General features: G+C 49.2%; 1 protein-coding gene across 1 annotated transcript; it reads right to left on the bottom strand.

Moving 5' to 3' along the window:
* Nucleotides 1-242: 242 nt before the first annotated feature.
* FBXL12 (F-box and leucine rich repeat protein 12) lies at nt 243-9265 on the bottom strand. Its single transcript, XM_017879863.1, is given in 4 exon segments — nt 243-1600; nt 1603-1677; nt 8370-8455; nt 8567-9265. Coding segments are annotated over 4 exon segments (978 nt in total). The 5' UTR covers nt 8653-9265; the 3' UTR covers nt 243-869.
* Between the last annotated feature and the right edge of the window lie 1478 nt (nt 9266-10743).

Genomic DNA, 10743 nt, shown 5'->3' with positions numbered 1-10743 from the left:
CCGAGATCGCACCATTGCACTCCAGCCTGGGTTGACAGAGTGAGACTCTGTCCCTCCCCCAAAAAATTAAAACATGGATTGGTTTACCTGTTTGTTGTCCTGTCTTCTCCTCTATGAGATCTATGAGGGCAGGGTCTTGTCAGTTTTGTTCATTGTTGTGGCCCAGTTTCCCAGAACCTAAAATAGTGCCTGCAAAATAGTAGAAGCTCAAGAAACATTGGTTGAATGAATAAAGTGAATACTTCTTGGGGAAAAAAAATGATTTTTTTCTTTAATAGCAAAATAATATGTCTTGGAAAATACAGCATACAAAATACAGAAAATAGAACTGAGAGCTTTTATGAGCATATCAATCATTGAATAGCGAGTCTGCATTGCTTATCTCTCCGGGTCTCTTGCGTGCGTGTAGGTATACAAATGGGATATAGGCTTGTGGGTGTGCATGCATAGACAGTCCTTCTTGGGTACTCATAAGGGGGCTCAGCCCCTTGGGTGCCCCTAAGTCTTAACCTCACCCCTTCTTCATCCGTCCTGTTCCTGAGGACGACCATGAAGGTGACTCTTCATCGAGAGCCTCTGGAGGCTGGGAGCTTTTAGAGTAAGGCTTTGCAATGTAACCATGAGGTAGCTATGATCATCCTTATTTCCAGATGTGGGAACTAGGCTTCCCAGAGGCTGATGATATGACCAAGGCCACACAGCTGGCAAATAGTGATTCCAATGGTCTAGAGGTCCCTAGGCCTCTGTTCTCTCAACCTGGGGCTTTCAATTTCCTCAAGTCTGATTATCTACCCTCTTCAGGGTGCTGCTCAGAGGGTCTGGGGCTCAACGATGAAAGCTAGGATGGCTCCCAGGGACAGGTGGAATAGTTACATCCACCAGTCCATAGACTCTTTGGGGCAGGCCCTGACGATGACCATACAGTGGGGCAGCCCCTTACACAGGATCTTCTCCGCCTCCTGACCCTCCCAGCCCAGCCCCTGCAGCTCAAGGACTCTGAGCTTGGGCATAGTGAGGCAGGAGGAGAGGATTTCAGTGGGGGAGGGCATTTCCGGGGTGATGAGGGGACCCTGCAGGCACAGACTCTCCAGGGCTGGCATTCCCTCCAGGACAGCCAGGCCAGGGGCAGAGAGGCCCCTCACGGTCAGCCGGATCTTGCGCACATCTCGGAGGTGGCGGCTGATAGCCAGCAGGGTGCTGTCAGCAGACAGGGTGCAGCCCAGCACCTCGAGCCTCTGCAGATAGCTGAGCTCCTGCAGGCCAGCATCCAGCCCTGTCTCGGTCACACGGTAGGTGCCACCCAGCACCAGCGAGCGCAAGGCCCGGAAGCGCGTCAGGCCCTGCAGGTGCTCGTCGCGGAAGGCGGGGACACAGTCCAGCATGATGCATTCGAGCAGGGGCAGCACGGTGGGATCCGGCTGCCTGAGGAGCCAGGCCATGGAGATCTCGCAGCTGTGCAGCTCCAGGGTTCTCAGGGCGCTGGGCAGGCTGGTGATGGGCACCATGCTCAGGTCGGCCGCGTGCAGGCAGAGGAGCTTCAGTTTGGGGCACTTCTGGCCCAGGGCTCTCATCAGGAGAGGAGACAACTGGGGGGCCTGGAGCCAGAGAACAGGTAGCCGCCCATCTGCAGAGAATGGAGCCAGGATGCCATGTACCTGCCAAGCAGGTGCCGCATGACTTTAAATCGCACCGTGTAGAGCGTAAGGTCGACGTGTCGCCACAGCCACCGTCGTCCACCAGCCTCTTCCAGCGGTGACAGGCCCTGAGGAAAGGGATCTGCAGTGAGAACGACCCAGACCCCAGGGGGACCCGCATCTCCAGGTACCAGGTGCGCCCTCTGCCTGGCCTTCCCCGCCCCCACCCTGCCCCGTTCCCCGAAGGAGGAGACGCGGATCTGGTCCCAGACCGGGAGGTAAGAAAAGATCTCTCATGCTGTGTCTGTGTTGATGCCACTACTGTGCCCTTTGGGTTACACTAGATCAGTATAATATGAAGTCAGATAATGTGATTCCTCCAGTGTTGTTCTTTTTCTCAGGATAGCTTTGGCTATTCTGGGTCTTTTGTGGTTTCATATGTGGTTTCATAGGATTTTTTTTCCTATTTCTGTGAAGAATGTCATTGGTATTTTGATAGGGACTGCGCTGAATCTGTAGATTGCTTTGTAGCTTGGACATTTTAAAAACACTGCTTCTTCCAATCCATGAACATGGAATATACTTCCTTTTATTGTGTCCTCTTCAATTTCTTGCATCAGGGTTTCATAGGTTTCATTGTAGAGCTCTTTAACTTCTTTGGTTAAGTTTATTCCTAGTTACTTCATTTTTATTTGCAGCTATTGTAAATGGGATTACTTTCTTGATTTTGTTTTCAGACTGTTTGCTGTCAGCACATAGAAATGCTACTGGTTTTTTGTACGTTGATTTTTGTATCCTGCAACTTTACTGAATTTATTTATTAGTTCTAATAGTTTGGGGATGTATTTTTTTAGTTTTTTCAAATATAAGATCATATAATCTGCCAACAGGAATAATTTCACTTCTTCCTTTCAAGATTGGATTCCCTTTATTTTTTTCTCTTGTCTGATTACTCTAGCTAGGACTTCCAGTACTATGTTGAATAACAGTGGTGAAAATGGGCATCCTTGTCTTGTTCCAGATCTTAGAGGAAAGGCTTTCAGTTTTTGCTGTGCAATGTAGCCATTTGGGTATTCTTTAGACAGAAGGAAAATCTTCTATCTAGAATAATTTTCCTTCTTTCTAAAGAACAACCTTTAGAATTTTCATTTGTGTGAGTCTGCTAATGACAAATTTTCTAAAGTTAGTGCTTGCTTGAAAGGTCTTTACTCTCATTAAAGGAAAATACTTTCACTAGGCTTAGAATTTAAGGTTGACAATTTTCTTTTTCAGCACTTCAAAATATAATCCCGTTGTCTTCTGGTTTCCACCATTCCTGTCAATTGTGAGTTAAATTGTTCCTTCGAAGGCAATCTTTTTTTTAACCTGGCATTTTGTTTTTAAACTTTGGTTTTTGGTAATATTGTCATGATATACCTAAATGATTTTATTTATATTTATCTTGTTTTGGATTTATAGGGCTTCTTGTGGCTTGATGAATTTCATTACTTATGGGAAATTCTTATCTCTAATTTATTCAGATTTTGCTTCCACTCCATCCCCTTTCTCCTCTTTTTATGTAACTATAACTACTCATAAGGTAGAGCTTTTCACTTCATCCTCATGGTTTTCCCCCCATTCTCATTTTCCATCCTTTTTGTACCTCTGTATTTCCTTCTGGATATTTTCTTTAACCCATCAGCCTGTTCCTAATTCCCTCATCAGTTGTGTCAATCTGCTCTTAAACCTGACTACTGATATTTTCCTATTTCTATCATTAGATTTTCTCTACCAGATTTTCTGTTTGATTTTTTATTTATAGTTTCCACATCTGAAGAAATTCTCAATCTCATTCTTTGCCATCTTCGCCAAAGTACATTTATTTAAAATTCTATATCTGATCATGTCAACGNGGGGTTTCACCGTGTTAGCCAGGATGGTCTTGATCTCCTGACCTCATGATCCACCCGTCTCGGCCTCCCAAAGTGCTAGGATTACAGGCTTGAGCCACCGCGCCCGGCCAGGAGAATCTCTTGAACCTGGGAGGCAGAGGTTGCGATGAGCTCAGATTTTGCCATTGTATCAGCCTGGGCAACAAAAGTGAAACTCCGGCTCAAAAAAAAAAAAAAAAAAAAAAACCACAGCCTGGTAGAGTGGAAGCTGCAAAAATCAACCCTGGGAAGTTAGACTTAGTAGAAAATAAAAAGCATACATAATTGATAGCACTGGGCATTTCATTATAAGTACATTTTATCTTAAAAAGAAAAAATTAGTATGCTTACATCTGCCTTTTATTGCTGGATTTCTCTGCTTGACATCATAGGGCCTAATGGAAAAAGGAAAATTGTCTAATAACATATTCTTCATGTGTGCTTACAAAGGTGTTTCTTTTCTTCTCCTTTTTTTTGAGCCGGAGTTTTGCTCTTGTTGCCCAAGCTGGGGCGCAGTGGCGCAATCTCGGTCACCACAACCTCCGCCTTCTGGGTTCAAGCGATTCTCCGGCCTCAGCCTCCTGAGTAGCTGGGATTACAGGCATGTGCCACCATGCTAATTTTGTATATATATATATATTTTTTTTTTTTGAGACGGAGTCTCTCTCTGTTGCCCAGGCTGGAGTGCAGTGGTGTGATCTCAGCTCACTGCAACCTCTGCCTCCCAGGTTCAAGCAATTCTCCTGCCTCAACCTCCCGAGTAGCTGGTACTACAGGCGTGTGCCACCACACCCGGCTACACTTTCTTTTGTATTTTTAGTAGAGATGGGGTTTCACCATGTTAGCCAGGATGGTCTTGATCTCCTGACCTCGTGATCCAACCACCATGGCCTCCCAAAGTGCTGAGATTACAGGCATGGCCACCACGCCTGGCCTTAATTTTGTATTTTTAGTAGCGATGGGATTTCTCCATGTAGGTCAGGCTGGTCTCAAACACCCGATCTCAAGTGATCTGCTCGCCTCAGCCTCCCAAAGTGCTGGGATTACAGGCGTGAGCCACCACGCCCAGCCAAAAAGCTCTTCCATTCACTGAAAGAAAATAGCTTATTATCAATCCTTAAGAAAGCATGCTTGCATTTGCCTTTTATACATGCATATGTAAACCCGTGTAATACAAACTGTATTAGTCTATTTTCATGCTGCTGATAAAAACATACCTGAAACTGGGAAGAAAAAGAGGTTTAATTAGACTTACAGTTCCACATGGCTGGACAGGCCTCAAAATCACGCCAGGAGGCGAAAGGCACTTCTTACGTGGCGGTGGCAAGAGAAAATGAGAAAGAAGGCCAGGTGCAGTGGCTCATGCCTGTAATCCCAGCACTTTGGAAGGCCGATGCGGGCAGATCACGAGGTCAGGAGATTGGGACCATCCTGGCCAACATGACGAAACCCCGTCTCTACTAAAATACAAAAAAATATTAGCCGAGCGTGGTGGCACGCACCTGTAGTCCCAGCTACTTGAGAGGCTGAGGCAGGATAATTGCTTGAACACGGGAGGCAGAGGTTCCAGTGAGCCGAGATTGCACAACCGCACTCCAGCCTGGTGACAGAGCAAGACTCTGTCTCAAAGAAAAATAAATAATTTTAAAAATACAAAAAACTAGCTTGGTGTGGTGGCACACGCCTGTAGTCCCAGCTACTCAGGAAGCTGAGGCAGGGGAATTGCTTGAACCCAGGAGGCAGAGGTTGCAGTGAGCCAAGATCGTGCCACTGCACTCCAGCCTGGCAACAGAGCAAGACTCCATCTCAAAAAAAATAAAAAATAAAAAAAATAAGAAAATTAGAAAGAAGCAAAAGTGAAAACCCCTGATAAACCCATAAGATCTCATGAGACTTATTCACTATCACAAGAATAGCATGTGAAAGACCCCCATGATTCAATTATCTCCCCCTGGGTCCCTCTCACAACATGTGGGAATTCTGGGAAATACAATTCAAGTTGAGATTTGGGTGGGGACAAGCCAAACCATATCATTCCACCCATGGCCCCTCCAAGTCTCATGTCCTCACATTTCACAACCAATCATGCTTTCCCAACAGTCTTCCAAAGTCTTAACTCATTTCAGCATTAACCCAAAAGTCCACAATCCAAAGTCTCATCTGAGACAAGGCAAGCCCCTTCCACCTATGAGCCTGTAAAATCAAAAGCTAGCTAATTACTTCCTAGATACAATGGGGGTACAGGTATTGGGTAAATGCAGCCATTACAAATGGGAGAAACTGGCCAAAACAAAGGGGTTACAGGGCCCATGCAAGTCTGAAATCCAGTGGGAAAGTCAAATTTTAAAGCTCCAAAATGATTTCCTTTGATTCCAGGTCTCACATCCAGGTCACACTGATGTAAGAGGTGAGTTCCCATGGTCTTGGGCAGCTCCACCCCTTGTGGCTTTACAGGGTACAGCCTCCCTCCCAGCTACTTTCACAGGCTGGCATTGAGTGTCTGAAGCTTTTCCAGGTGCATGGTGCAAGCTGTGGGTAGACCTACCATTCTGGAATCTGGAGGACAGTGGCCCTCTTCTCACAGCTCCACTAGGCAATGCCCCAGTAGGGACTCTGTGTGGGGGCTCTGACCCCACATTTCCCTTCCACACTGCCCTAGCAGAGGCTCTCCATGAGGGCCCCACCCCTGTATCAAACTTTTGCCTGGACATCCAGGCGTTTTCATACATCTTCTGAAATCTAGGCGGAGGTTCCCAAACTTCAGTTCTTTTTTTTTTTTTTGAGATGGAGTTTTGCTCTTGTCACCCAGGCTGGAATGTAATGGCATAATCTCGAGTCACTGCAACCTGTGCCTCCCGGGTTCAAGTGATTCTCCTGCCTCAGCCTCCCAAGTAGCTGGGATTACAAGCATGTGCCACCACACATTTGTTGTATATTTAGTGGAGATGAAGTTTCACCATGTTGGCCAGGCTGGTCTCAAACTCCTGACCTCAAGTGATCCGCCTGCCTTGGCATCCCAAAGTGCTGGGATTATAGGTGTGAGCCACCGTGCAGGGCCCCGAACCTCAGTTCTTGGCTTCTGTGCACCAGCAGGCTCAAGATCACGTCGAAGTTGCCAAGACTTGGGGCTTCCACCCTCTGAAGCCACAGCCTGAGTTATACATTGGCCCCTTTCAGCCACAGCTGGAGTGGCTAGGACACAGGGCACCAAGTCCCAAGGAGCATGCAGCACGGGGACCCTGGGCCCTGCCCAGGAAACCACTTTTCCCTCCTGGGCTTCCAGGCCTGAGATGGGAGGGGATGCCATGAAGGTCTCTGACATGGCCTGGAGACATTTTCCCTATAGTCCATTAGACTCCTTGCTACTTATGTAAATTCCTACAGCTGGCTTGAATTTCTCCCTAGAAAATGGGGTTTTCTTTTCTGTCACACAGTCAGGCTACAAATTTCCGAACTGTTCAGCTCTGCTTCCCTTATAAAACTGAATACTTTTAATAGTACCCAAGTCACCTCTTGAATGCTTTGCTGCTTAGAAATTGAGAAGTTGAGATTTGGTTGGGGACACAGCCAAACCATATCATGAACCAAGAGAGAAAGAAACATGTTCTAATGAATCTTCTCAGGAGGCTGAGGCAGGAAGATCGCTTGAGCCCCGGAGGTTGAGGTTGCAGTGTGCTATCATTTAGCCACTGCACCCCAGCCTGGGTGAAAGACTGAGATCCATCTCAAAAAAATAAATTACAGAAAGATAAACTGCAGAGCATAAATGCACACAAAACCAATGGATGAATCAACTTTTCCTCGCAAAACCAACAACTGAGAATACTCTAAGTTTCATAATATCAGGCCAGGAGCTGTGGCTCACACCTGTAACCCTAGCACTCTGGGAGACTTGAGGTTGGGGGACAACTTGAGTCCAGGAGTTCGAGACTATCCTGAGCAACATAGCAAGACTGTCCTTAAAAGAAGAACCTCAAAAGCAATACTGTATTAAACGGAGTTACAGATGGATATATACAGTAAAACAGTCTAAAAGTAGAATACTATCTAAATAGTAGAACAGCATTACCTGAAGTTTAGAAATACATTACTAATACTATAATTGTTTATGGACACACACATACGAAGTAACGTAAAAGGAAGGGTGCAAATCCACTTTATAATAGCAGTTATCTATGAAAATAGTTTCAAAAAGGGTAACAAATATATCTATAAATGTTTTGGGTGGGCCCGTTGCAGGGGCTCATGCCTGTAATCTGAGCACTTTGGGAGGCTAAGTTGGGAGGATCACTTGAGCCCAGGAATTCGAGACCAGCCTGGCCAACATAGTGAGACTCTGTCTCCACAAAAAATAAAAGATTAGCGGATGTAGTGGCGAGCGCCTGTGGTCCCAGCTACTCAAGAGGCTGACGTGAGAGGATCGCTTGAGCTTGGGAGGTCGAGGCTACAATCGCACCACTGCACTCCAGCCTGAGCAGCAGAGCGTGACCCCGTCTCAAAACAAAACAAAAGTTGATAACATAGTCATATATTAACATTTATCGAATGATAAATATGTGTCAGACTGTTCTAAGCCCTTTCCCTGCATGATCTCAGTGAAGTCCCACAATAGCCCCGTGAGGCAGGTACAGTCCTTTATCCCCATTGCAGGGATGGGGAAATTGAGGCCCTGAGGTGGAAGAGGAGCAGGTAGGCGATGATGCCGAGATAGGCCCAGGACCACCTGGCTCTAAATCCCCAGCCCGGGTACCGACATACTGTCCCAGGGTGGGAAAGCTGGTCTTTGGGGTCCGGGCACCGCGACCGCGGCCCAGGCCCGCCTGGCCAGCCGTGCGTACCGTGTAGAGCGTCAGGTCGACATGTCGCCACAGCCACCGGTCGTCCACCAGCCTCTTCCAGCGGTGACAGACCCTGGGGGAGGGGACGCGCGGTTAGAACGACCCCAGTCCCAGGCCACATCGCATCTCCAGGTGCCAGGTGCGCCCTCCGCCCGGCCCTTCCCCCCCGGAGGCGGGGCCGCACCTGGAGATGCGGATCCGGTCCCGTACCGGGAGGTAAGAGAAGATCTCGAGCAGGACTGAGTCCGGCAGTTCGACCAAAGTCGCCATGATCCCGCCGACACGCACTTCCGCTTCCGGTTAAGGAGACCTGAGGGGGTCCCCCCCGGGGGCGCCGAGGCGGCTGACAGGGCGGCGGCCGCGACTTTCCCGTAGCCGGTCGAGAAATCTGACTTTCCTCTCTCTGGCCAGTGATTGGGTCCCAGGGCCGGACCAGCCGCGGATGGGGACCAGAAACCAGACTGGAAAGCGTGACTGAGGCAGTGAGAGTCTTGCGGGACGTGGCTGAGGCGTGATTTGGCCGCTACTGGGAACTAAGACCAAGTCCGCAAGGCGGGGCTGGAGTGAGGCGAAGCTCGGGGGCGGAGCTAGAGACGAGGACCAAGTCCGGAAGGCGTGGCTGAGGTGGGGTAAGGATCGGAGGCGGGGCTAGAGACCAGGACCAATCCCGGAAGGCGAGGCTGGAGCGGGGGCACCGCCTGGGGGCGGGGCTAGAGACGAGTACCAAGTCCGGAAGGCGTGGCTGGGGTGGGGCGAGGATCGGAGGCGGTGCTAGAGACGGGGACCAAGCCTGGAAGGCGTGGCTGGAGTTGGGCAAGGCTCAGGGGCGGAGCCAGAGATCGGACCCAAGTCCAGAAGGCGGGGCTGGGGCGAGGCTCGGGGGCGGGGCTAGAGACGAGGACCAAGTCCAAAAGGCGTGGCTGGGGTGGAGCGAGGATGAGAGGCGGGGCTAGAGGCGAGGACTAAGCCCGGAAGGCGCGGCTGGAGCGGGGCGAGGTCTAGGTGGGGCTGCAGACGAGAACCACGCCTGGAAGGCGTGGATAGGGCGGGACGAGGCTTGTGGGGCGGGGAGAGGTCCGAACAACCGCTGGAAGGCGGGGCTGGGGCGGGACGAGACCCTGGGGGCAGGGATGGCGACAAGGACCTAGCCGAGAAGATGTGGTCGGGACGGAAACGAGGCTGCAACTGGACCAGGCGCCAAGGGCGTGGCTGGGGAACGACGGAGACGCTCGGAAGGTGGGGACGGCGGAGGGAGACAGGGATAAGACCACGCCATGAAGGCGTAGTTGAGGTGGGGCGAGGCCTGTGAGTCTGGCCCTGAGCGAATGACTTGGTAGAGTCAGAGAACTCTACTTTTTTACTTGGTAATGCTTCTTGATGTCTATGCACAAGGATAAATTTGTGTTAGTGGAATATCGTGTCCAAAGTACCTGTTGAATTTTTCACTTTCATTGATACTACAGATACTTTCTGAATTGACAAGTCCACCAAGAAACTGTAAGTGTGTGTGTGTGTGTGTGTGTGTGTGTGTGTGTATTTTTAAAACAGCAATTCGCCAGGCGCGGTGGCTCACGCCTGTAATACCAGCACTTGGGGAGGCCGAGGCGGGCTGATCACCTCAGGTCGGGAGTTTGAGACCAGCCTGCCCAACATGGTGAAACTCCATCTCTACTAAAAATACAAAAATTAGCTGGACGTGGTGATGCGCGGCTGTAGTTGGGAGACCCAGGCAGGAGAATCGCTTGAAGCCGGGTGGTGGGGGTTGCAGTGACCAGAGATCGCACCACTGCACTCCAGCCTGGGTGACAGAGTGAAATTCCGTCTCAAAGAAAAAAAGAGAGAGAGAGAGATTGCGGAGGTTGCAGTGAGCCCAGATCGCGCTACTGCACTCCAGCCTGCGCGACGGGTGCAAGACTCCATCTCAAAAAATAAATAAAAAATATAAAAATATAAAAACCATGTTGCTGCAAAGGACATGATTTCATTTTCTTTTCTTTTTTTTTTTTTTTAATTTTGAGACAGGGTCTCGCTCTGTCACCCAGTCTGGAGTGCAGTGGCGAAATTACAGCTCACTGCAGCCTTAACCTCTGGGGCTCAAGTGATCCTTCCACCTCAATCTCCCGAGTAGCTGGGACTATAGTCGCATGCCAACATGCCCGGCTAATTTTTGCTTTGTTTTGTTTTTTGAGATGAAATCTTGCTGTGTCACGCAGGCTGAAGTGCAGCAGCACAATCTCACCTCACTGCAACCTCCGCCTCCCAGGTTCAAGTGATTCTCCTGCCTCAGCCTCCCAGGTAGCTGGGGCTACAGGCGCCAGCCATCACGTCTGGCTAATTTTTGTATTTTTAGAGATGAGGTTT

The sequence above is a fragment of the Rhinopithecus bieti genome, unplaced genomic scaffold (assembly GCF_001698545.2).
Source record: "Rhinopithecus bieti isolate Rb0 unplaced genomic scaffold, ASM169854v2 scaffold_10589, whole genome shotgun sequence".
Classification (NCBI taxonomy): Eukaryota; Metazoa; Chordata; class Mammalia; order Primates; family Cercopithecidae; genus Rhinopithecus; species Rhinopithecus bieti.
This window is presented reverse-complemented; position numbering and strand designations above follow the sequence as displayed.